The sequence below is a fragment of the Prionailurus viverrinus genome, chromosome E3 (genome assembly GCF_022837055.1).
Source record: "Prionailurus viverrinus isolate Anna chromosome E3, UM_Priviv_1.0, whole genome shotgun sequence".
Lineage (NCBI taxonomy): Eukaryota > Metazoa > Chordata > Mammalia > Carnivora > Felidae > Prionailurus > Prionailurus viverrinus.
This window is the reverse complement of record NC_062576.1, coordinates 20211966-20238718: the sequence shown is the minus strand read 5'-3', so window position 1 is coordinate 20238718 and position 26753 is coordinate 20211966. Positions and strand designations below refer to the sequence as shown.

At 52.4% G+C, this 26753-nt stretch overlaps 1 protein-coding gene across 8 annotated transcripts in view; it reads left to right on the top strand.

Annotated features, from left to right (window-relative positions):
- IL21R (interleukin 21 receptor) overlaps positions 1-25552 on the top strand; it is a 34628-nt gene extending 9076 nt beyond the window's left edge. For 3 of the 8 annotated variants that reach the window (XM_047838848.1, XM_047838847.1, XM_047838850.1), the window contains 9 exons: positions 12594-12741; positions 12844-12908; positions 15729-15831; positions 17713-17912; positions 19733-19878; positions 20731-20908; positions 21193-21286; positions 22290-22371; positions 24025-25552. In XM_047838848.1, the coding sequence (XP_047694804.1) occupies positions 12860-12908; positions 15729-15831; positions 17713-17912; positions 19733-19878; positions 20731-20908; positions 21193-21286; positions 22290-22371; positions 24025-24789 (1617 nt within the window). In that variant the 5' untranslated portion in view covers positions 12594-12741; positions 12844-12859 and the 3' untranslated portion in view covers positions 24790-25552. Of the gene's footprint in view, positions 1-7899; positions 10062-11160; positions 11317-12593; positions 12742-12843; positions 12909-15728; positions 15832-17712; positions 17913-19732; positions 19879-20730; positions 20909-21192; positions 21287-22289; positions 22372-24024 lie in introns of those variants that run through there. The other 5 variants (XM_047838849.1, XM_047838852.1, XM_047838851.1 and 2 more) reach the window with 3 other exon arrangements.
- Positions 25553-26753: the final 1201 nt, after the last annotated feature.

Below are 26753 nucleotides of genomic sequence, written 5' to 3'. Positions count from 1 at the left end.
TAGCCAAGAAATCATTGCCAAGCCCAATGTTCTGAAGTTTTCCCTTATGTTTTCTTCTAGAAGTTTTATAGTTTCAAGGCTTACCTATAGGTCTTTAATCCATTTTAAGTTAATTTCTGTGTATGAGGGAAGAGTCCACGCTTCATATTCAGGTTTCCCAGCACCATTTGTTGAAGAGTCCTTCTTCACCGAAGGAGTTCTTCAAAGAAAGAGTCCTTTCTTCGTTGGCCGTGTATGCAAAGGTTTATTTCCGGGTTCTCTATTTTGCTTCATTGATCTGTATGCCTGCTTTTATGCCAATACCTACTTTGTCTGTCTATACAGCAGTATGTGCCTGTCTGCCTTTATGTCTATACCTACAGTGATTACCGTAGCTTGGTAATACGTTTTGAAATCAGGAAGTGTGAGGTCTGTAGCTTTGTTCTTCGTTGTCAAAGATTGCTTTGACTATTTAGAGTCCTTCGAGATCCCATGTGAATTTTAGGATGGCTTTTTACCTATTTCTGCAAAACATGCCATTGGGATCTTGACAGAAACTGCCTTGAATCTGTAGATTGCTGTGGACATTTTTAGTATTAAGTCTTCCAATCCATGAACATGGGATGTCTTTCCATTTATCTGTGCTTTCTTTTCATTTCTTTTAGCAATGTTTTGTGGTTTTTAGAGTACAAGTCTTTCACCTCCTTGGTTAAATTTCTTCCCAAATATTTGATCGTTTTTGATGCTATTATTAATGATATTATTTTAATTTCCTTTTGAATTGTTCATTGTTAACCAATAGAAATGCGACTGATTTTTGAGTGTTGATTTTACATCATTTGTTCATTCATTTGTGACTTTGTGAATTTGTTAATTAATGAATTTGTTAATGTATTTGTTAATTAATGTGTGTGTGTGTGTGTGTGTGTGTGTGTGTGTGTAATCTTTAGAGTTTTCTCTATATAAGGTCATGTCAGCTGTGAACAGAGATCATTTTACTTCTTTCTTTCCAATTTGACTGCTTTTTTTTTTTTCCTAATTGCGTTGACTAGGACTTATAGTTCTACATTAAATAGAAGTAGTGAGAGTGGGCATTCTTGCTTTGTTCCTGACCTTAGAGGAAAATCTATCAATTTTCTACCACTGAGTAAGAGGTTAGCTGTGGCCTTTCATATGTGACCGTTTTTGGGTTGAGATAATTTCCTTCTGTTTCTGGTTTGTTAAATGTCTCTATCATGAAAAGATGTTGAATTTTGTCAAATGCCTTTTCTGCATCGGTTGAAATGATCATGTGATTTGTCTTTTGCTCTATTGATGTGGTGTATTTTTGTATACTGAATCATCTTTGCACCCCAGGGACAAATTCCACGTGATTGTGGCATATAATCATTTTAATATGTTGTTGGATTCCATTTATTAGTATGTTATCAAGGAGTTTTGCATCAGTATTCATCAGGGATATTGGTTTGGAGTTTTCTTTGTCTGGCTTTGATATCGGTACAATGCTGCCCTCATGAAATGAGTTTGGAATTGTTCTCTTAGCTTCGATTTTTCAAAAGAGTTTGAGAAGGAGTGACATTAATTCTTCTTAAAATGTTTGGTAGAATTTACCAGTGAAGTCATCTGGTCCCGGGCTTTTCTTTGCTGTGACAGTTTTGGTCACTGAATCAACCTCCTCACTATTTATAGGTCTGTTCAGATTTTCTATTTCTTCATAATTCAGTGTTGGTAGGTTGTATGTTTCTAAGAATTTATCCACTTCTACATTATTGAGTTTGTTGGTGTACAATTTTTTTTTAATTTTTTTTCAACATTTTTTATTTATTTTTGGGACAGAGACAGAGCATGAGTGGGGGAGGGGCAGAGAGAGAGGGAGACACAGAATCGGAAACAGGCTCCAGGCTCCGAGCCATCAGCCCAGAGCCCGACGCGGGGCTCGAACTCACGGACCGCGAGATCGTGACCTGGCTGAAGTCGGACGCTCAACCGACTGCGCCACCCAGGCGCCCCCGTGTACAATTATTTGTAGTATTCTCTTACAATCCTTTTTATTTTTGTGGCATCAGTCGTAACGTCTTCTGTTTCTTTTCTGATTTTAGTTACTTGAGACTTCTCTTACTTTTGTTAGTCTAGCTAAAAGTTTGTCAATTTTGTTGATCTTTAGAAATACAGTAGATTTTTTTTTATATTGTTCTCATATCCAGTATCCTTGTTCAATGATTATTATTCTAATAGTTTGTTAAGTATCTGGACTTTTCTAGGTGCTCAGTCCTTATATCATTTTACTCTTTATAGTTTTCTGATCTTTATACATTTATTTATTTTTCTTGCCTTACTGCGTTGACTGGGGCCTCCAGGATAAGACACTCGTCTTTTTCCTGCCCTCAAGTATATCATGTTCAGTATTTGACCATTACACATGATGTTGGTTGTGTATATTATGCACACATGCATGTCTGTGCGCTCCTTATCAGATCAAAGAAGATTCCTTCTATTCCTGGTTTTTTGAGAGTGTTTTAAAAAATCACGAATGGGGGGCGCCTGGGTGGCTCAGTCGGTTAAGCATCCGACTTCAGCTCAGGTCATGATCTCGCAGTCTGTGAGTTCAAGCCCCGCGTTGGGCTCTGGGCCGGTGGCTCAGAGCCTGGAGCCTGCTTCCGATTCTGTGTCTCCCTCTCTATCTGCCCCTCCCCCATTCCTGCTCTGTCTCTGTCTCAAAAATAAATAAACATTAAAAAAAATTTAAAAAAAATCACGAATGGGTGTTACAATTTTTTAAATCTGTTTTCTGGACCTATTAAATTATGATACACATTTTCTTCTTTATTTTCCTAATGTGATGACATAGATTACTGACTTTCAAATGTCAACCTAACCTTGTATTCCTGAAATAAACCTCACGTGATAATGATGTGTATCACATATACACATATACACATTTTGTGTATATCGTTACCTTTGATTTGTTAATATTTTGTCTGTATATTTATGAGAACGATTGACCTATAATTTTGCTTTCTTTTTTTTTTATTAAAATTTTTTTTTTAACATTTATTTATTTTTGAGAGACAGAGAGAGACAGCATGAGCAGGGGAGGGGCAGAGAGAGAGAGGGAGACACAGAATCCAACGCAGGCTCCAGGCTCCGAGCTGTCAGCACAGAGTCCGACGCGGGGCTCGAACTCACAAACTGCGAGATCATGACCTGAGCCGAAGTCGGTCGCCTACCTGGCTGAGCCACCCAGCCGCCCCAAATTTTACTTTCTTTTAATGTCAAGGTGTTAAATTTTATTTTTATTATTTCTTTTTTATTTTAGAGAGAGAGAGCGAGAAGGAGCACAAGCAGGGGAGAGGGGCAGAAGGAGAGAGAGGGAATCTTAAGCAGGCTCCAAGCTCACTGGGGAGCCCAACATGGGGCTCGATCCCATGACCCTGGGATCATGACCTGAGCTAAAATCAAGAGTCAGATGCTCAACTGACTGAGCCACCAAGGTGCCCCTTAATGTCAAGTTTGGATACAAAGTTATGTCTTTCATTCTAGGGTTAGTTCACTTACATTTGATGAAAGTACTGACGTGTTTGGGATTAAATCTATTCGTTTTCCTTTTGTCTATTCTTTATTCCTTTTTTCTTCTTTGTTTCCTTTTTTGGAACAATAAAATTTAAAACATTAGTATTATATGTTTCTTTTCTATTTTCTTTCATAATTTTTTAGGGCTTATCTTAGAGATTACAATATGCATATTTGATTTTTTTTTTTTTTTGAGTCCACTTTGTGTTGGTCCTTTTATCATTTCCCAGAACCTTTACTTTATTTACAGTAACCTTTAGCTTTATTCACTCCTTACCTTTGGGGCATCATGGTAATGTGTTTTAATTCTGCATAAGTTTAACCTTCCTAAGACCTTATCAGCCTATCAGTGACAAGTTAGGGTCTATTAGTGACAAATTCTCTCAGGTGTTTTGCTTTGGTTTGCTTTGAAAAATATCTTTAAAGATTCACGTTTTTTAAAAATCACAATTAAGATCTAATTCACGGATTTATTTATTCACTTTTTAACAGTGTACGATTAAGCGGCTGTTAGTACATTCACAAAGTTGTACGACCATCAGCCCTGCTAACTGCACAATATTTTCATCACCCAAAGAAAAAAAAAAAGCCATACCCATTAGCCATCATCCGCCATTCTCTCTCCTTCCAAAGCTCCAGCCCCCGGCAACCACTAATCTCTTTCCTGGCTCTATGAATCTGCCTGTTCTAGAAATGTCATGTAAATGGAGTCATAACGATATGTGGCTTTTTGTGCCCGGTTTCTTTACCTCAGGATCAATTTTCAAGATGCATCTGTGTTGAGGCATGTATTACTACTTTATGCATCTTTATGGCTGAATAATATTCTGTTCTATGGATATTCTATGCTTTGTCCATTCAACTGATGGACATTGGGGCTGCTTCAAGTTTGGGACTGTTATGAATACTGCTGTTGTGAATATTCAAGTACAGAGGTTTTTTTTAATGGGCGTATGTTTTCAATCCTTTTTACTCTGTACCTAGAAGTCAGTTTGCTTTGCCATGTGGTAACCCCATATGAATTTTTGAGAAACTTTTAAACTGCTTTCTATGGCAAATGTACCATGTTTTAAAAATCTTTTTAGGGGCGCCTGGGTGGCGCAGTCGGTTAAGCGTCCGACTTCAGCCAGGTCACGATCTCGCGGTCCGAGAGTTCGAGCCCCGTGTCAGGCTCTGGGCTGATGGCTCAGAGCCTGGAGCCTGTTTCAGATTCTGTGTCTCCCTCTCTCTCTGCCCCTCCCCCGTTCATGCTCTGTCTCTCTCTGTCGCAAAAATAAAAAAACGTTAAAAAAAAAAAAAAAAAAAAAAAAAAAAAAAAATCTTTTTAACGTTTATTTATTTTTTGAGAGAGAGAGAGAGAGACAGAGACAGAGACAAAGAGCAAGCAGGGGAGGGGCAGAGAGAGAGGGAGACACAGAATCGGAAGCAGGCTCCGGGCTCTGAGCTGTCAGCACAGAGCCCGACGTGGGGCTCGAACTCACGAACTGTGAGATCAGGACCTGAACTGAAGTCGGACACCCAGCTGACTGAGCTCCCTAGGCGTCCCAGCAAATGTATCATTTTACAATCCCAGGAGCAATGTATAAGGGTTCCAAAACGCTACATCTTTTTCCCCCACTTTTAATTTTTCTGTTTTTAAAATCGCCATCTAGTGGGTGTTATTTGAGTTTCCCTAATGACTAATGATGATGAGCATCTTCTCATATGTTCATTGCTCATGAGTATAACTTCTTTGGAGAAATGTCCGTTCAAATATTTTGCACAATTTAAAATTGCGTTATCTTTTAGATCTTGAGTTGTAAGAACCCTTTAAATATCCTGATACCAGAGCCCTAACAAATATATAATTTAAAAATATTTTTTTCTCAGGGGCGCCTGGGTGGCTCAGTCAGTTAAACGTCCAACCCTTGGTTTTGGCTCAGGTCGTGATCTCATGGTTTGTGAGTTCAAGCCCCACGTCGGGCTCTGTGCTGACAGTGGGGAGCCTGCCTGGGATTCTTGCTCTCCCCGCTCTCTCCGCCCCTCCCCCACTCCCTCTCTCTGTCTCTCTCTCTCAAAAATAAAGAAACTGTAAAAAAAAAAAATAAACATAAACAAAATCCAATTTTTTTTCTCATTTTGTATATTGCCTTTTCACTTTCTTGCTGGTGTCTTTTGATGCATAAAAGTTTTAACTTTTGAAGTAGTCCAATGTATCTATTTTTTCTTTGATGCTTGTGCTTTCGGGGTCATAGCTAAGAAACTACTATATGATCAAGGTCACCAAGAGTTCCACCTGTATTCTATTTTTAAAGTTTAATAGTTCTCCCTCTTACAGCGCGGTCTTCAATCCATTTTGAGTTAGCTTTCGTATATGGTATGAGATGGGAGTCCAATTTCACGCTATTGCATGTGGATGTCCCATTGTCCCAGCACTGTTGGTTTCAAAGGCTATTCCCCCCCCCCCCCCAGCAAATTGTCTTGGTACCCTTGTCAAATATCACTTGAACACAAACGTGTAAGTTTCTCCCTGGGCTTTGAATTCGATTCCATTGATCTATATACAGGTTAATATCATACTCTGTTGATTGGTGTAGTCTTGTAGTAGGCTTTGAAATGGAGAAGTCTGAGTCCTTCAATTTTGTTCTTCTGTTTCAAGATTATTGTGTCTATGCTGGACCTCCGTGTCTCCATATGAATTTTAAGATCAGCTTTTTAACTTCTGCAAAAGAGCCAGCTGGGCTTTTTATAGGGATAACTTTGAATCCGTTGGTCGTTTGGAGAAGTCATCTTAACAATACTGAGTCTTCCAATGCATGAACGTGGGATAGCCTTCCATTTATTTGGGTCTTCTATCATTCTTTCAACAATGTTTAGTAGTTTTCGGTGTGCAAGTCTTGCACTTTTGTTAAATTTCTATTTCATTCTTTTTGATATTATTGTAAGTGAAATAAATTACTTTCTTTTTTTTTTAAATGCATATTTAGTGTTGAAAGAGAGAGAGACAGAACAGGGGAGGGGCAGAGAGAGAGGGAGACACAGAATCCAAAGCAGGCTCCAGGCTCCGACGTGTCAGTACTGAGCCCGACCCAGGGCTCGAACTCGCGAACCACGAGATCGTGACCTGAGCCAAAGTCCAACGCTTAACCAACTGAGCCACCCAGGAGCCCTGAAGTTACTTTCTTCATCACACATTCAGATTGTTCATTCCTGTTGTACAAAGATACAATTGGTTTTTCATGTTGTATCCTGTTTTTCATCTTGTATCCTGCAACCCTGCTAAACTTATTAGCCCTAATAGTTTTTGTTTGTTTGTTTTGTTTCACTTTGGCTTTTTGGTGTGGATTCTTCAGAATGTATATACAAGATCATGTCATCTGCAAACAGAAATGCTTTACTTCTTCTTTTCCAATCAGGATGACTTTTATTTCTTTCTCTTGGCTGGTTGTCTTGGCTAGAACTTCCCATAAGATGTTTAATAGAAATCATGAGAGTGGACATCTTGGTCTCGTTTCTGATCTTACAGGAAAAGCTTTCAGTTTTTCACCATTAAGTATAATGTTCACTGTGGGATTTTAGTAGATCTTTTTTTTTTTTTTTCATATTGAGCTTGCCTTATTTTTGCGAAGGATTTTCTTTTATATAAAATTCTAAGTTGGCTTTTAGTATGTGTTTTTCTTTAAAATTTTAACTAGTTTTCCTACAATGTGTGTGGAGTGTGGGTTTTGCTTGTTTGTTTGTTTGATCGTGTTTGTATTTGTCCGTCTTGAGGTTTGTAAGACTTTTCAAATCTTGGATTAATGTCTTTTTCTACTTTTGAAAAATTCTTAACCAAGGTCTCTATTATTGCTGCCGACTTGTTCTGTCTCCTCTATGTTCTAAATCCATGTACGTGGGACCTTTTCGCAATGGATATGTCTCTTTTGCTCTTTTCCGTATTCTTAAACATTCTTTTTCTTTGCATGCTTCAATCTGAGTGCTTTCCATCCCAGCTCACCAATCCTCTCTTCTAATGTTACTAACCTGTTGCTAAATTCATTCAATTCTTATAAATTTCGATTAATTGAATTTTCTTAGTGCTGGGGCTTCTACTTTTAAACAGGTTCTATATTTCTGGTGGAAGTCCTGAATATCCTCATCTGGGTTCTTTTATTTATTTATTTATTTAATTTGTTTTTTTTCAACGTTTATGTATTTCTGGGACAGAGAGAGACAGAGCATGAGCGGGGGAGGGGCAGAGAGAGAGGGAGACACAGAATCGGAAGCAGGCTCCAGGCTCCGAGCCATCAGCCCAGAGCCCGACGCGGGGCTCGAACCCACGGACCGCGAGATCGTGACCCGGCTGAAGTAGGACGCTCAACCGACTGCGCCACCCAGGCACCCCTTCTGGGTTCTTTTAAATCGTGTTAGATAATGCCACTTTCTGAATCGGCCATGTGTCCGTTTCTATTTTCCTCTTGGTTTTTGGTCATTTGGTACTGTTTCCTGGTCTGCCTTGTCAATTTAATTGAATGCTGGACATTGTGCATGAAAAATATAGAGGCTTTGATTGAAGCTAACTTTTTCCACATAGGTCCTAACTTTCTCCTAGCAGACAGGCAGGTCATTTGGATGCAGTCACAGCTCAACAGGTCCTGACTTTTCCTTATTCCCAAGGTATACCCTTTCCCGAATAACTGGGTATTTACCAGGTCCCATCTTCCTTGTCAGGCCCTGAACTCCAAGACTTCCCTCAGCCTTGTGAAATTGTCAAAATCCCTTCTTCGGTTTTCGGCCTCTTGCCAGATTCTCTCTGCTGCTGGCTCACTTGCAATGACTTGGCAAATAATTTGAGGGGAAATTGCGTGCAGGATCCCAATGCATTTTTTTTGCTCTCTCTCTGGAACCCCGGCCTCTCAACTACTCTCTAACTTGGTCGCTGTCTCTCGTGTCTTCTCACGTTTTTTTCTTGCTTAGTAGCTGTTCTCGACTGTAGGGCTTCCATCTGATAACAGCTACTCCACCGTAGCCAGAAATGGAAGTCCCCCTTCACCTTTTATTTTTGCAAATACGAGATTAACTGAAATGTGACCTTTTATGAAACAGTTCGGTCCTACAAAAGGGTGTATCAGATAATAGAGTCAACACCCATGGGAGCTTTGCTCGGTTTCACCAAACTGTTGACACATTTGGATACCACCGCCCCCCCCATCCAACCCCTCCTTTTCTACACTATTCAGAGTTTGATGTTTTTTTTATCGTCCCCTTGAATTTCCTTAAACGGCCAGGACACAGGTATGTTCACCTACACGATAGAGAGAGCGCTGTTTTACACAGTGTTTTTGTGACAGAGATGGTCTTACATGCATTTCTGCTTATTTTATTTTATCTTCATCATGCATTTTGCTTGTGGGGGTCACTTGCTTTGTTGGTGCGGAGCTACGATTCATTTTCACACGGAGCGATCACACCGCAACTCATCCTTCCGTTCTCTCGCGGAAGGGTATCCACACTGTTGCCCAGACGCGAATGGCCGTCAATAGGTGTTTCCATGACACCGTGTCCTCAGCGCCACGCGATGTTGTCAGACTTTGAATTGCCACCAACCTAGTAAAATTAAACGGCACGTCATTGTGGTTTTCATTTGCATGTCTTTCTTGACTGTGAGGTTAAGCACTTTCTGATCCCATGGCCCCTCCTTCTCCTGCTTCTGGTTTCCGACCTCCAAGCTTCTCTACTTCCCTAGAATCTCCTGGAATTCGGCTTTTAGTCTGAACTACTACAACCCCTGAACTCCGAGCCTGGTGGATAAACACCCCTCCAGGGCTCCGGTCCATCCGCATTTTATAGATGAGAACACAGAGAATCAGAGGGGCCAGGAACTTGCCCAAGGACGCACAGCTGGGATCCGGGCGCCCTTCACTCCTCTGTAGGAGACCCCAGCGGTAGGCCCTTCCACAGGGGGTCCCACCGCAGGAGGGCGCCTAGGGGACCCTCTGCCCTTCGCTCAGAAAGCACACGGGAGGTTTGGTGTGCACCTGGGGAGAAAGTGCTGTTGTCCCTACGACTCAGCCTGAGCATGAAGACCCACCGAGGGGCAGATTCTGGCGCAGGGAGAGCGCGATGGGACCGGGGAGGAGGCCTTTACCATTCTGGGCTGTTGTTTCCCAAATGGAGGGGCTGATTTTAGGCGTCAAATATCCCTGCACCCCGAATGAAAGGGTTAGGCCTTTTTCAGTCTTCTTTCGGTCCTCTGATCCGGGAAGTGGTGCGAATCTCAGTGTGGCGCTATGTGGCCCTCGACACCCCTCTGATGCTCTTGAATCCTCCTTTTTGATGGACGCGGGCAGGATGGCCCCACTTGCACGTGTCAGGCGGGAGATGGCATCTCGCTCAAATTCAGTTGCTCTCTTCTGTTTCCCTTGCGTTTAGTTGTACAGCCGAGCAACCATTTTGTTTCAGAAACACCAACAGAACATCTACAAATATGTTGCGCACTGTTCCCGAGGCTTTACAAACACTGAGTAACGTACTTCTCCCAGGGCCCCTCCGAGGTGGGTACGGTTAGGATTGTCTCCATTTCACTGATGAGGGCTCTGAGGCCCGGGAAGTTTCCCTGAGGTCACACCGCTTATAAACGGCAGTGCTGGGGTCTGAGCTGAGGCAGGCTGGCCCTGAGCCTGTGTTTTAACCACCGCGGTGACACGGTCTCTCCATTTCATACGAGTTACCTGTTGATTGCAGGGATTCATTTCCTTTCGGGACGTGTTTATTGGAGCCAGAAATGGAAGGCAAGGTAAAGATCATTAGCAAGTAGATAATAGCGCCCGTGAAAACCTCGAAGGCAGTTAAGTGGCAGGCGTTCTGGAACATTCCAAGGAGGCTTCACGGATACAAAGGTAGAGGAAGGGGGCCACGAAGACTGAGTTTAGAGGGTCGGGAGGAGGAAAGGTGTTCAAGGAGAAGACTCAGCACACGAATTCGCCTCATGCAAAGGCAGAGAGGCATGATGGGGCCTCAGGGCTAAGGGGGTGCTGAGTAATTCACAGAAGCTGGCCAGTAATTGTAAGAACCCAACACCTTTGTATAGCATTTTACACTCCACGGAGCACTGTCACATCTGTTTTCCACTGACCCGAACTGCCAGGTGCAGTGGGCATGATTGTCCCCCTTTTAGAGATGATAACCGAGGTCAGAGAGAAGAAACACCAGCGATAAGCTGTTATTTGCTCCGAGAGACGCTGGCTTCAGATTCTGGGCCCTTTGCTCTATTCCACTGTATCCAGGTATCTTTGGGGGCAAGCAAGAGAAATATAATTCAACGTGGTTGAGCCAAATAGGGTGTGTTTTTTCTCCAGCTTGTATAAATGAAAAGGCCAGAGGTGGACATCAGATACGGCTGGATCCAGGTCCTCAAATAATGCCATGGGGACTCTGGATTTGTATTTCTCAGGTTTTGAGAAAGTTTCAGGCAGGCTATCCTTAAGAGGTGATAAAGATTACCAGCTTCCAGGGGCCCCCCCGGGTGGCTCAGTCGGTTGAGCGTCCGGCTTTGGCTCGGGTCATGATCTCGCGGTCCATGGGTTCGAGCCCCGCGTCAGGCTCTGTGCTGACAGCCTGGAGCCTGGAGTCCGCTTCATGTTATGCGTCCCCCGCTCTCTCTGCCCCACCCCTGCTTGTGCTCTGTCTCTCTCTGTCTTTCAAAAAAAAAAAATTAAAAAAAAAAAAAAAGATTACCAGCTTCCAGCAGGCTGGTAAAAACTGAAAAGTTTTTGTCTTCAACACTATTTTATCCGGTTCTATCTTCACGTACGTACAACAGCCAGTGCTCAGCAGCCAACATTATTTTATTTTCACAGCTATGCTATTTATTTTAAGGTGTGTGAGGAAAAAACACAAGAGCTCTGGATATTATTGCTTAGGATGAGTCTGGAGCTAGATTTAAAAAAAAAAATTTATGTATTATTGAGTTTCAAGAGACAAAGAGAGCAAGAGAAGGGCAGAGAGAGAGAGGGAGAGAATCCCAAGCTGGCCCTGTGCTGCCAGGGCAGAGCCCGATGCGGGGCTCGAACCCACGAACCGTGAGATCACCACCTGAGCTGAAACCAAGAGTCAGTTGCTTAACCGACTGAGCCACCCAGGCGCCCCGCTGGAGTTAGATTTTTTTTAAGGGAGCTCATTTATAGAAAACATTAAATAAATGAAGTACGCACGACGTGCAAATATGGCCCACATTTTGAAAGTGAGAAATTTAGGGACCTCTTGGCTAGAGCGTTCCGGGGTGCCTCTACTTCAAATGCTCTAAAGTCTGCATGAGTCACAGCTGTGTGTTGGGTGTTTATGTGTCAGGGGCCACGTCCAGGGCGGTCTGCAAAATGCTGTTTTGAACTCTCACCAGAATCTGGGAAGCAGGCTTTACCGTCTCTCTAGGGCTCAGAGAGGGGAAGTGACCAGCCCAGAGCAACGCAGCTGGTGATCCCAACCTCTCAGTGCGCTTAGCCACTGCCTGCTTGGTGACTCGTTAGGGAGCTCAGAGGGAGCTCTTAGTGGGGCCAGAGTAGGGTGGGGGGAAACCCAGGATGGTGGGGGGAGGGGGTGTCTTCCCAATGTGGGCTCAGGGATCGTGTCTGGAAGAAGCCGCATGTATAGCTCAGCCCCTGCATGGGTCATCCCCCTAGGCTCCCGTTCCAGCTACAGTCCTGACCCCAGGGGCCAGTGTGGATGGGGCTCCCGGGCCTGGGCAGGTGAACCCCGGGGCCTCTGGCTGGCACCTGCTTAAGCAGACACAGAGCTGGGATGCAGCAGGCAAAGTGCCCACAAGAGGCCTGCAGTGCCAGCCTGGTGGGTCGCTCCTCCCGGGCAGGTCCGTGCAGTTCTCCAAAGAGGCCTCTCCGCCGTCTCGTCCGGGTCCCGGAGTCAGGGTGTGGGTCCTCCGGGGGATCCGGCCTGGGTTCCCTACAAGCTTCCTAGCGTACTCACTAACCTGGGCTCTGTGACTGACGCAGAAGTCTCGTTCCGGGCTCACCTTATCTTTGGAATCCAGGAGGGCTCTCCTTCGTGGGCTAACCCTTGGATCTGTTATTCAGTAGGGAGCCCGTCTGTGCGGCCAACTAGCATCCACACGGGTGCTTCGTGGAGAACAGGACTCAAGATCTCTGCTTGTCAAATACCAGTGTCCCCTCCCCTGGGAGCGTCCACGGGCTCCTCAATCTCTGGCTTCTCCAAGAATCCGAGGCAAGGCTTCCAAGGGAGGGAAAGGACCAGAGACAGGGAGGCTGTTCGGGGTCCCTGGGTCCCCAGCCCTGGGCCCGCCCTCTCACTGTGCGTCTCTTCCAGGATCCCGAGAGCCAGCATGCTGTGTGGCTGGGCGGCCCCTCTGTTCCTGCTGATGCTCCAGGGTGGTGAGTAGGGGCGCCCCCAGGTCTGTGGGTGGGGAGGACCGGGCGGGCCTGTGGGATCCGGGGAATGGCTGGAAGCTCCGGGGCAGGGGCTGTGGTGTCTGCCCGCTTGGGCTGGACCAGCCCGTTCTGTCAAGCTGAACCCATGCAACCGCAGGGCTCCGTTAGCCGGGAGGGGTTGGTGTTGAGTCCCTCGGGCGGCCCGGCTTCTGCAGCAAACAGCTGGGGTCTTTGGGTCCCCCTGAGGGGGTAAGAGACACCTTCGTCTCTGCAGCTGCCACTCCTCGGAGTGAAGAAGTCCTGCCTTTGGGCTAATCTCCTTTTGTCTTGATGGACTGGCTCTCCTGAGAGATGTTTTTCAACAGCCACAGAATCCTCAGCAGGCACGGATGGTCCCCAGTTGGGGGGGAGGAGGGGAGGTGGAGACCAAAGTAGCCAAACCCTGGGAGGCACCCCAGGGGACTAGAGGACGCTGCAGTTCGGAGAGAGAGAAGTCAGAGACCTGCGCTGGGAAAGGCCAGAGGTTAGACTTGGAGGCACAGCCGGGGCTGAGAGGTCCAGGAAGCCTTCCCGGAGGAGGCGGGACGCGACATCCAGGCTCAACAGCGGGGCTGGACTGGAAGCAGGGTCCCTCAGCCGCTGCTCTGCTGACTCTGAATTTCTCTCTGGTTTTTACCGAAAGACCCAGAGCTTCAAATAGTTTCTTCAGGAAACAGATGTCTGCCTCTTTTATTTTCCTCTTCTGAGTGACCAGCACCCGTGCTAGGTCACCCGCAAGGGGACCAACGCCCCGTGGGTGCAAATAATAATCCCTCGCTGCGTACTGGGTGCCGGGAATCACCTCACCGCCCCGTGCAGTCCATGCTGCCCGGACACCCGGTTCTCACTTGAGGACACCAAGGCTCAGAGAGGTTGAGGGATAGGCCCAGAGCCACACAGCCAGGCTGCTGGAACCCTAAGTCTGTCTCATCCCCGTGGGCTTAGCCTCTTTGCTTTGTTGCTTTAACTGAGTGCCCCAGGCAGGCAGCGTGGTCTGTGCTGGTGTGATGCCACCCGCATACTCCCACACCCTCCACGGGGCCAGTGTCCCCAGCTTACAGTCAGGGACTCGGAGCAGTCATGAGTCACACGTCCACTTTTCCGGCCTCTCGCGGCCTCCTGCACGCTTTGCTGACCCGGGGCAGGGGGTGGCCCGGGGGTTGGGCTACCGACCAGGCGACTAGGACCCTGAAAGCACATCCACGCTGGCTTCGTGGCTGCTGTCCCTTCCCCAGTGTCTCATGTTAAGTTTGGGACAAACTTTGTCCCCTGGTGACCTCGAGCCTGGCTGGGAATGGCAGCTCCTCTCCAAGTTCTGGAACCCTGAGGGAGAATAACCAGAGCATAAACAAGGAGTGCATGAACCTGGCCAGCACGGTGGCTTCTGCGGCCCCGGGGTCTAGGCCCTGCCAAGATCAAGACAAAAGAGGTTTTCACCCCCAAGTGTCGGCGCGGGGCCCCTGGGTTCCTCCCCAGGGGTGGGGGGATGCCTCCTCCTAGAGCTGGACTCCCCGCCACAACTCAGCGCCCTTGGTGATGGCCACACGGAGAATTGTGTTGAGGAGGATTCTGAGGCTCGCCCAGGGGAGAGAGTGCCGTGATCGATTAGTAATGTCTGCTGTGCCTGCGGATGTCAGTCGGTAGCTCAGATGAGAATTTCCTTTCCTGGGTGAGCGTCCCCGCGACCCAGACCCAGACCCGGACCCGGACCCAGAGTGGCTGGAGGTGTGGTCCGGTCTCAGAGCCTCCAGGTCTTCATCTATAAGATGGCAGGGGCAGCCGAAGAAGGGTTTTCTGGCAACAGCCTCCTTGGCTGCAGATCTGGCTTCTGGCCTGAAGTGAGGCCCAGGAAGGGAATGTACCCACCACCCCCTTGGGCCTTCATTAGTGAAGGACAAATAGGAAAATAGCCACTAAGAATGAATCCGCTTAAAAAGGGGAACAAATTTCTGGTAAATAGCTGGGGGGTTGGGGGCGGGGGAAACAGGACTCTTGGCCCTTGATCTTACGAAACCAAACGAAGCTAAAGGTTATTAGATGTGTTGTCAAACATGTAGGTGCATTTAGGCTACGATTGCACCTACGCCTTTAGAATAAAGGGGAGCGATTCATGTCGGGGGTGGGAGAGCACGAGATCTCCCAACAAAACGGCCCACGTCACTCGGCGGAGGCAGCGGTGTGGCCAGAAGGATGACACGTTTTGGCCAAAGTTTTTGAAGGCTTCTTGGTTTGGGGGGATGTTTTCTTACTCTTTCAACGCCCTTCCGGCCCCACGGAGGTCCGCGCCCTGTCCCGCACCAGCTGCTGTGAAACAGAGGGCTCCTCCTTGTTGGGGGCTTGGGGGCATTTTCCAGCTGTGTTCCCGGTGACCTCACAAATCCCTCTCGCAGGACCTGTGGATTCACCCCTGCGTCTGGGGAGTTCAGGATTTGCCACCGAGAAGGGGACTGGCCAGGAGGGACACAGCGCTGGTGGCTGGACACGGGGCTCAGGGGAGAGAGGGCTGAGGGGGGTGGGGGCCGCTTCGTTTGTTACGTTTCACATTCAGAGCGTCCTGTCTCCATAGCTCGCCTTGAAACTCGGGGGTCACACAAGGGACTCCTAGGTGGCAGGGACCCCCTTCCCCAAGCCCGCATCTCAGTGGCTCCTGGGTTGCCACATTCGTCCTGACCCCGGGATCCCCGCCTCCACTCGCCCTCCAGCCCTCGAGGGGGTGAAGGAGTGAGGCTCCCCTCGACCTCCGGCCCGCCCCCCACCGCGGCCTCTCTCTTCCTAACCTTCCAGCCTGGGGTTGCCTAGACCTCGTCTGCTACACCGATTACTTCAAGACAGTCACCTGCACCCTAGAGACATGGACCGTCCACCCCGGCACGCTCACCCTTACCTGGTAAGTGGCCGGGCCTCGCCGGGCCTCACCGGCCCTGGGACTGCCTGGGTGGAGCGGGACCGCGGGAGACCACAGGCCGAGCTGGACCCACTGTGTGCCGGGCACGTGGCTTAGCAATTAAGATAACAGCCGCCACCTCCGGACGGTCCTGTCAGCAATGTCACCAGCAGCATGTGGTGTAGCCCCAAGAAAGACTGTGAGCCCGGAATCACCGTGCCGGTCTTAGGGACGGCCACACGGGGCCCACCGACGTGTCCGGAGCATGCCCTTGAGAGATGAACGGGGCAGTTCGGTCCCAGCTCCAAAGGCCGCACTCTCTCGCCCACGGAAGCCCGATTGTAATTTTGAGACCCGCGGATGACCAGACTCCCACGCGATTTTTTTTTTTTTTTTTTTGAGCCCTCCGTGCCTCCCTGCTCCGTGCTTCCCGTGAATGATCCCTTCCAGTCCTCACGATTATTGCTCCTGTTTTACAAACGAGGACTCCGGGGTTCAGAGAGGTTATGCAACCTGCCCAAGGTCGCACAGCCGGTGACTGGTGGAGCTGGGGTTGAGACGCAGGCCGCTTGATTCCAAAATCCGCGGGGCCCCCGTCCGTCCGTACGATGAAAGAAAAGCTCATTGACGACCTCGTTTAAGAAGGGTGGGACAGAAAAAGCAGGGATTTAGAGCCAAGGAGCAAGGGTGGGGTCAGTGGATGGAAAATTACCAATAGGACGAGGCCAGGGTAAGGGGGTTTCTGGCTAAATGACCTAATAGGGTTCTTGCTGACGGCAGCTCGGGCTGGTCGGGTGTCGCCCAGGGGGATGGTGGGAAGTGAGGAGCCTCGTCAGACATCCAGGGCGGGGGGATTCTGGCTCACCTGACTTAGCAGGAGTCCTGCCATAATTAATGCTACACCCCTGCAGGCCCTGGGGGGCTCAGCAGAGCGCAAGACCAGTGGGGTCCCAGAAGCTCTGCAGTGTGGGATGTATCTGGGGAGACAGACGATAATCACACCAACAACTGTCAGGCTGCTGTCTGATAACAATGAAAGGGACGGGAACCTGGGCCACGGGGGTACAGAGCAAGTGACATGGGGGCAGGTGGTCAGGACAGGCCGCTCTGGATGAGGAAGCGGCCGGAGAGCTGGCGAAAGAGCATTCCAGGCAGAGGGCACTGCCCGTGCAAAGGCCCAGAGGGAGGGAGAGCGGCCGAGTTTGAGGAATAGTGAGGAAGTCAGTGTGGCCCGAGCAGAGTGAGTCAGTGTGAGCGAGAATAACAAGCAAAGAAGGTTAAGAGGTGGGCAGAGGCCAGAGCAGATGTTTCTATTCTAAGAAATATTTAGCAAAGAACAGAGTCCACACGTCCCTATTGGCCCCGAAGGGTGGTCATGTTCAGAGCCTGAAGGTGTAGGCAGGGAAACAAGTATCTGCCGAACTCCTATGCACACTTCAAGACCCATTGTTTCTTGCCCATTGGGAGTTAAAAAGCCAGAGCATTCCCCCCCACCAACCCCATTCTCCACAGCCTCCCTGGAAATTCACCCAGAGCAGGGGGTGAGGTTCATTTGGCCCTTAGCCTCCTTCCCGTAGGACAGTGATCCAGTTGATGGAATCAACAGGGACAGATTTAGGCTCAGTCTAGGCAAGCTGAGAGTTGCTGCCCTATGTGAGATGGTGAGTTCCCGGTTCCTTGGAGGCATGCAAGCCAAGCCTGGAGACAGCCCATCGGGGATGCTGCAGGGGAAGGAATCCCTTCCCTGGGAAAGTGTTGGTAGACCAGGTGACCCCCAGCCTCGCCTCAAATCCCGCCCAGCCCCAAGATTCGGGGCCTCTGCCCTGGCCCTGTGCACTGAGCCCCGCTGGCTTCCAGCCATGATTGGCTGCTCTGTCCTTGAAGGCAAGACCTATACGGAGAACTAGTGGACGAGGTCACCTCCTGCAGCCTCCGCCGGTCCACCCACAATGCCACACACACAGAGTACACGTGCCACATGGATGTGTTCCACTTCATGGCCGACGACATTTTCAGTGTCAACATGACAGATCAGTCCGGCAATCGCTCCCAGGAGTGTGGCAGCTTTGTCCTGGCTAAGAGCAGTGAGTATCCCTCGGGACCCGGAGCACAGGTCCCCCTGCCCCCCGGGCCGGCCCTCCCCCATCATCGAAACCAACCTGTCCTGTGTCCTTATTGCTCTTAGAGTTTGTTCTGCAGATGTGAAGTCGTGTTGGGTTGATAATCAGGTTTGGGCCTTAACCAGAGAGAGGCAGCAGAGGCACGAAATGGGCCTGGCCCGGGGCCCAGGACCTGCCTGTAGGTGACCTTGGACTTGTTCACTCTTTGTAGAATGAGGGCCCTTTAAATCCCAACTCTCTGGGATTCTGCCCCCATCATGAGGCAAGCGGGGGAGACTGTCACAAGGGAAAAACTTCCCTGAGATTTCTCCCATTTATGGGGCCCAGAATTTCCCTCCACCCTGCAGGAAGGGAGGGACCCTGGTGGAAACCGTTGTTTCTATGGGTCCAGAACCGGGTGGGGCGGGGAAGGGCATAGGAAGCAGCTGTGTGCGTGTGCGTGTGTGTGTGCGTGCGCGTGTACCCAAAGTGGAGGGTCCAGGGAGTGAGTGAGAGCCCCGTGCCCAGAGGCGTGCAGACAGACTGCCAAGAGGGACCTGCCCTTGGGAAGGCTCAGCCCCTGAGGTCTGGGAGTTACTGTCCCCAGATTCCCGGCGGTGGGACAAGAAGATAAGAGGCCATCGTCATTCACACTCTGGGGGTCCATGTTTGCACCACTTGGCACACAGCGGGTGAGCAAAGCTTCGCACGTATCCAGACGCACCCACACTTGTACACGTGCACACACACACAGTCATAAGTACACCCTCAAATGCACAGATGTCCCCCCAACCCTGGCCTGGACAGCATGGACAGAGACACTGTCTCAGACACGTGCACATGCATGCACACGCGTGTACGTGCATGTCCACACACGCCCATACGGGCACGCACATGCTCATTGGGCCCTCTGGATCTCAGTGTGGCAAGCTCACGGAGCAGGGCCACCCTCCGGCCTCTGAGCGAGAGGCAGCAACCCACCTTTCTGGTCCCTTCCTGCGGACCCTGCAAGTTTCATTTGTTGATCTACAAAGATTTCTCAAGGGCACATCCTGCTCCTGCCCTGTCCTGGGAGCCGTGGGCGCGACACTGACCCCGGAGAGGACAACCTCTGCCCGACGCAGCTAAGATCCCGGAGAAGGGGCGGGTGGTGCCTCTGCTCCTGTACGGAAGTGATCGCTTTTGTCATTAGCATTAATTCATATTAACGATCGCACGTTAGCATCAATTAATATTAACGATGGCTCATTAGCATCGATGCTAATGGAGAATCTTTGGGCTTCTCAGGGAAGCTGGAGCTAAGAGCAAATGATGTCATCGTTTAGAACGGAAATGATGTCATCGTCTAGGCACGGGTGCCTCTGGCTCACATGTTGCTTGGCAAGGTTTTGGATTAGTGGCTCCTTCAGGGCTTGAGAGAGCTTTTCCCCGTCTGGGATTCCAGGTTGTCCTTCTCTGGCCACCCTGGTCTGCAGTCCTGCCCAGCCTGAGTGATGGCATCTCCCTTTACACTGGGAGGGCCCTTTACATGGCCTCAGTCCCCAGACAGGCTTTGCCCACTCCTGTCACCCTCCTGCCCCTGCGGCTGCAGCCCCCGGCTAGTCTAAACCTCCCATTTCCCAGAGGAACAAATTGAGGCCCAGAGACAGGGGCTGTTTCCCCCAGAGTCACTTGGGGTGGGGGGGACACGGATCCCGACCTCACCATCGCCCAGCCGGGGTCGGGGAACTTCTTCCCGCCACCACACCCTCCTCGGCGGCTGCCCAGTCTCACTCCTTCTTATCTTTCTGGCTTTATCCTTTAAGTCAAGCCGTCCCCCCCTTTCAATGTGACCGTGACCTTCTCGGAACATTATAACGTCTCCTGGGACTCCAATCACGATTCCTATCCGCTGAAGGGCAAGCTACAACATGAGCTGCGGTACAGGAGGCAGGGAGACCCCTGGGCGCTGGTGAGGCTCTCGGGGGACAGAGGGGAGGGGAGGCACAGGGCTGAGCAGCCTGGGTGCTGGCGGTGGGGAGGGGGCTCCTAGAGACGGCGTGCCAGAGAGGAAGGGGTTGGCATTTCCCCGGGCTCCACCTTGAGCCCGGTTACAGTAGAGGAAGTTTCAGAGATGGGCGCCATCCGCAACCTTCCCGCTGGGCCACAATTGAAGAACTCTGGAAGTTTCAATAACCGAGAACGTCCAGTGTGAGAGGGACCATTGTTTCCCAGCTGAAGGTTTCTGGAGGTGTCCTTGTTTAGAATGTTGGAGAGATCCCAAATGGCCCTCTCTTCAGAACCATCGCGGCCAAAGACCTCTAGAATCATCCACCCTTCAGAGGGGTCCCAGCTGAAGAATTCCGTACGTGCGGTCGTTTGGACGGTCCCCAGGGGAAGACGTCCAGAGGCATCCGTTGCTGGGATGCCTGTGGTTGAAGCTTCCAGAAATGCCTGCTATTGAGAAGGCCCTCTGTGGGAGAATCCCAAAAGTGCCCACTGGGTAGAGATTCCCGGGAGGGGGCCACCGCTGCTCCTGGGGCGTCCCCAGCCCCTGCGGCGAGGGTCCCCTGCCAGGACAGCTGGGGTCACAGAGAAACAGAACAAGGCGTTGTATGACATGCAAGGTTGAGGCAGTGCCCGTGGCTCCGTGTTGTCCCCACCCTGCAGTGGCCGGGACTCAGGCTGAGCCTGGTCCTTGTAGGGGGGCAGGGACTCTGCAGGAGAGACGTGGACCCTTTCGTGGCAGCTGGTGAAGGGTGCTTCTGCTGCCGGTGGGGGCTGGCCTGGGCTGACCCGGTGCATCCTGTCTCTGTGCCGGCAGAGTCCGGGGAGAAAGCTGGTCTCCGTGGACGCGAGGAGCGTCTCTCTCCTTCCCTTGGAGTTCCGCTTTGACTCGGACTACGAGGTCCAGGTGCGCTCGGGGCCGCAGCCCGGCTCTTCCTTCCAGGGGACGTGGAGCGAATGGAGTGACCCAGTCACCTTTCACACCCTGCCGGAAGGTGGGTAGGACTCCTGTGAGGCATCCGGTTGCTCCTAGTCACTCCATGCTAAGGGCATCTGCCCATTTTGCAGCTGAGAACACGGAGGCTCAGAGAGATGAAGTCGCTTGTCTGGGGCGGGGGTGGGAGCAGGCCGCCAAGCCCATCTCACTTCGAGGCACCGGCAGCCTCCAATGCCCCCCCACACCAGCCCCGACCCGTCGACCACCCCCTCCCCCCCCGAGCCCCCTGTGGCCTCCGCTGGAGGTTGGCTCCATTTTACCCAGGGTCTGCTTCCTTCCTAGAGCTAAAGGGAGACGGCCACATCTACCTGCTGTATATCTTCCTGGTCATTGTAGTCATAGTCTTCTTGGGCCTGAAGATCGACCTGCCTTGGAGGTGAGGCCAGGGATTCGGGGAGGCAGGGAGGGGTTCGGCCTCTCTGTGCCCACCCACGGTTGGGGGACACAACCTGTCATCGCGACAGCGATAATGACAGTGACGGAGATAGGAAACGGCTCCTGTTGACTGGGCACGGTGCAGCTGGGGTGCCCACTCACCCCTTCGCAGCAGCCCTATGAGCTGGATATTCGGTGACAACCTTCACTGCGCAAATGGGGAAACTGAGGACGCACAGAGCTGTGAAAGAACTTGCCCAAAGCCGCACAGCTCTGAAATAGAGGGGCTGAGCCTGTGCTCCTGACGGTGACGTAGGCTATGATCTCGTCTGGTGAAGTTTAAGCTTTGAGTCCGGGGTTTGGGGGCGGGGGGGTCACGTGGGGCCGCCAGGTGGGGGTGAAAGGTTTCTGCTGAAGGTCGCCACCGATTAACGTTAAAACCTAAACGCCCTTGGCCTTCATGAGTGCTGCTGGCAGAGGCAGGAAATGCAGGTGCCGCGTGCCGAGCCCTGGGCAGGGGATCCGCGCCCCCACAGCCCCCAACCCGCCCCGGGCGCAGTTCAATTCGTTCGTCTTCATCCAGAGGCAGGGAAGCTGGAGGGGGAGAGAGAGCGACACGAATAACAGCGGAGAGCACGGAGCACTGTCTGGCTGCCGGGGAGCCGGGGCGCCGTGCGGGCACCCACCGACCGCTCCTCACTCCCCTGTGGCGTCCCTGGTGACAGAGGAGGGAGTCGAGGCTCAGAAGGGGCAGCACCAGCCCTGCAGAGAATAAGCAGTCAGGCACTTAAACTCTGGGCACTTTCACGAGACTCCCTGCTCCCATCTTACAGATGTGGCAACTGAGGCCCGGGAGTAGAGGACTGGAAGGGAGGTGCCGGGGTGTGTTTTGGGAGGGGCTGAGTCTCCTGCGGGACAAAGTGGGGGGGGCACCTGAGCGGGAGGCCGGGCTGCCTTCTGGGGGGCTGGGGAGCTGGGTTCTCACCTTGTCTCTGCCCTCCCAGGCTGTGTAAAGAGTGGGTACAGGTGCCCAGCCCAGAGCAGTTCTTCCAGCCCCTCTACGTGAGCCACAGCGGAGACTTCAGGGTGAGTGCCCTGTCCCCGGGGACAGGCCCCTCGAAACCTCTCGCCCCCTGGGGGCGTACGTGCACCCGCACGCCAGGTGTGTGGGCCCAGAGCCCCCGGGCCCCAGCCAGGCCTCGGTCGCCGCACCTGCAAAGTGCAGGAAATCATTCCGGTGGGGCAGACCTGTTGTAAGAATAACACGACACTGGGCGGCATTTCCCGACCGGGGAGCCCAGCTGGGCCAGGGGGTGGTTGAGCCACAAGCTGGCCTCCTGGGTCTTTTGTCGGGAGCCCTTGACAGGGAGGTAGACGGGGAGCGGGTTCTGGGGAGCCTCTGGCCCTACCTGCAAAACACGCGGATCTCCCGCTGAGCCCCACCCACCCGGCACCCGCTGGCGCCCACGGGGCTCTGTGCCCATTTACCGCTCGACACCCACCCAGCGTGGGAGGGCCCGCCGCACAGAGGATGTGGTGACTGGCGGGGCGGGGGGTGGGGAGGGGAGCAGCCCGCCTCCTCCGTCTGAACCTGGATGTCAGGAAACGCGGACCAGAGCAGTAGCTGAGCCCCTGCTGGCTGGCTGGCACCGCACTGAGCGCTCTCTGCCCCCTGCCCCTTCTGTCTGAGGCTCGGGGTGGGGAAACGGCCTTAGGGAGGCAGGGGAGCGGCCCGGGCTCCCCCCCCTCTCCCCCACGGGAGAGAGACTTTCGTCTCCCCTCTGCACCTGCCCTGAAGCTCGAGCACCTGTTTGGTGCTCCCTCGACCGACCCTCAGGAGCTTCAGAGATAGGAATCCGTTCACTCTTTGCAACAACCCCGTGGGGTCGGTGCCACTGGTAGGTCTGTTTTGCAGAGGAGAAAACTGAGGCACAGAAAGGCCAAAGTAATTTCAAATCAGTTGCGGGGGCCTCAGCCGGGTCCTGAGATGGGTTTTCTGAGGCAGAAGGTGCCCGAACTGGGAGCCCCGGGTCCTCAGGGATTTTCACTCCCCATTGGGTGGGGGCCCTGTGTCATGAGTGGGACCCCCGGCCAGCGAGGGCAGGGGGATTCTCAAAGCTTGGGGGCTGCCGCCTCGGTTTGTCATCGCCCCACATCCTTCACCCACTAAGCACACAGAGGCCTTTCCAAGCGGCTTGTCGCTGATTCACTCTGTGCGTTCGTTTAGTTAATAAGCATTGATTAAGCACCTACTGTGTGCGAGGCGCTGTGTGAGCCTCTAGGGACGCAGCTACGACCGGAAGAATCGAGGCTGGTGCCCGAAGCGTCCACACTAGTGGGGACACCAACAGAAAAATGGTCATTATCGAGAAGCGTCCCGGAGGAAGTGAACCGGGGGACCAGGCCACGGCTCTGTCACCCTGGACTCAGGCCCCCCCGCCCCCATGTCCCTCCCACTCAGGAATCTTGACCCCCGCTACCCAGGCCCTACGTAGGCCCCGGGCCTCTGAACACCAGTGGTCTGGCAGGCCACTGCAGGTGGGGAGACCGAGGCCCGCGGAGGAGGGGACGGTGGTGAGGAGCGTGTCTGGACGGGGCACACCAGGGTTCTGGCCGCCGTCACTCTCTTTCTTTATCTACTGGTGTCCCCGTCACTTGCTGTCTCTGTCTGGTCTCTGTGTCTGTTCACACCGTCCTCGCCCGTGTCCCGTCATGACCGGCCCCTTTTCTCTTGTACAGAAATGGGTGGGCACGCCCTTCACTGCCTCCAGCTTGGAGCTGGTGCCCTGGAACCCAGAGGCGCTTTCGTCCCTGGAGACGCACACCGGCTGCCCGCCGCAGGGTGCCAGCAAGGGGCCGGAGCCCACGGAGCTGCCGGAGCCTGCGGACCTGGTGGAGGCGGACGGGGTGCCCGAGCTGGGCTTCTGGGGCCCAGCCCACTCCGTCTTCAGCAGCCTCGGTGGCTCAGCTTACAGCCAGGAGAGGGACCGGCCATACGGCCTCGTGTCCATTGACACGGTGACCGTGGCGGGCAGCGAGGGGCCCTGTGCCTGGTCCTGCACCTGCGGAGATGATGGCTACCCAGCCCTGAACTTGGACGCCAGTCTGGAGCCTGGTTCGAGCACTGGGGACCCGCTCTTGGACACAGAGACCACAGTCCTGTCCTGTGGCTGCGTCTCGACTGGTGGCCTTGGCGGGCCGGACAGCCCTCTGGGCAGCCTCCTCGACAGGCTGAAGCTGCCCCTCAAAGATGAGGCGGGTTGGACCCCGGGGCCGCCCTGGAGCGGCGGGCCACCCCGAGGGGTGCCTGGAAGCGAGGCAGGCTCGCCCCCGGCCGGCCTAGACATGGACACTTTTGACAGCGGCTTCGCGGGCTCTGACTGCGGGAGCCCTGTGGAGTGTGACTTCGCCAGCCCCGGGGACGCAGGGCCCCCCAGGAGCTACCTCCGCCAGTGGGTGGTCGTGACCCCTCCACCTGAGGGATCTGGGCCGCAGGCCAGCTAGCGAGGCCGACTGGCCGTCCGGAGCAGGCCGAGCCATTCGGCCCTGAGCCAGAGCTGGGGGCCCCTGGGCCGGAGGGTGAAGCGGCCTGCAACCTCCCGTCCCCCCGACGGGGCCCCCGGGCCCGGTGTTTACGGCGACCCAGGTGCACACTGCTGTGTCCGTGTGTGACCAGCACAGCTGCCAGAGGGCACGGAGCGTGCCGCGGTGAAGCCACGTGCCCGAGACCACACACGTCTGTGCCCACACGAGGTCCCCGTGTGTACGGATGTGAGAAGCACATGTGTCCGTGACTGTGTGCACGGGATGCCAGCCTCGCTCCTCGCCAGACACGTGGGGTGGCCCCAGGTCATGTGCCGAGGGGCTGGTCCAGGGTTACTCACGGCCCTGCCGGGACCAGGCCACTGCCTGCGGCGTCCGAATTCCAGCCCTCCGGATCCGGCCTCCAGGAGCTGCAGGACGTCCATACTGTTCCTCTTCACTTCTCGGGGCGGGGAAGAGGATGGAGGGGGCCCACCGTGATCCTGGGTGTGGGGAGGTTTGGGGGGAGCCTGGTGGGTCAAGATCTGCTTCCTAACTGTGATGCCTCTGGGCTGTGCCGCCTTGGGCCAGCCGCTTCCCCTCTCTGGGCTGGAGTTTCCCGTTTGGACTAGGGTGTCGGGGTGCGTGACCCATCTTGGGGAGAAATGGGTGCGGTCACCCAGGGTACAGGGTGCGACAGAGCAGACCCTCAATAAACTCAGTTTCCTTCCTTCTGCTGCCCAGACCAAGCCTGGTGCTGGAGGTGGGCGGGGTTGAGAAATCAGCCACAGCCCGGGCGCCTGTGGGCTGTCCCATCAGGCTGAGGGGCACACGGGGGGTTTCCAGGCTTAACATCAGCCTGTCTCTTAGAAACAGCCCCCACCAACCAAGATTTCTGTTTCTGGTTCCTGCTGCCCACTTAGTTATTCCTTTAACGCACCCAAGAAATATTCATGGGGCACAAGTACTTGCCGGGTTCTGGGGTACCCGGCGGCGGGGTGGGGGGAGCGCTGGGGGTGGAAACCTCCCTTGGGGGAGGGGCGGGCAGGAATCGGCAGTGATGGTGTAGCCCTCCGTTCCCCTCGGGGGACTCAGGGGGGAGTCAAGTTCTTGTTGATGATTTATCGGAGAGCCTGTTCAAATGTGAATTAAGAAGCTAAGAAAACACTTCTTAGCCACGTTTGAAGGCACCTTCCTGAACATGAGCTTTGCACGGGAGCTGGGTATCAGTCAACTCCTACTTTTACATCAACAACAAAAAACCCCACAAGAACACAGATCGTTTTTCCAATAAGCGTGCTCACCTTTAGAGATGGCTTTTTCCTTTAAAAAAAAAATTTTTTTTTAATGTTTATTTATATTTGAGAGAGAGAGAGAGAGAGACTGAACAGGGGAGGGGCAGAGGGAGACACAGAACTCGAAGTGGGTTCCAGGCTCCGTGCTGTCGGCACAGAGCCTGATGCGGGGCTTGAACCCACAGACCGAGATCATGACCTGAGCCAAAGTCGGGTGCTTAACAGACGTAGCCCCTTAGGTGCCCCTAGAGACGGTTTTTTCAAGACCACCAAGCAGGGTTAAGGAGGCAGAGAGTGGGGTTCAGCTGGCCTGCTCTCAGAGCCCTGGGGGCATCCCCACTCCTGCCTGGAACTGTCTGAGCCCGTCCTCCTGCCATTGTCCCCAGAGGCCAGGCCGCAGGGTGACATTTTCTAAGGGAGAAAGCTCTGGTTTGTCTCTCCTCTTGGATGAATCTGACCTACAAGTTGGTAGATGTCAGTCGGTCCTGCTGAAAGCCTCGCTGTGACTCATCTGTAAGATGGGGTGACTGGGGAAGTCCCCGAGAGAGTCACACATGAGACTCCTTGGTGCTGAAAGTTCTAGAACATTGATGGCTTCAACCGTGGGGCTGCGGACCCGGGATCAAAGTGAGCGAGGCTCACACAGGAGCT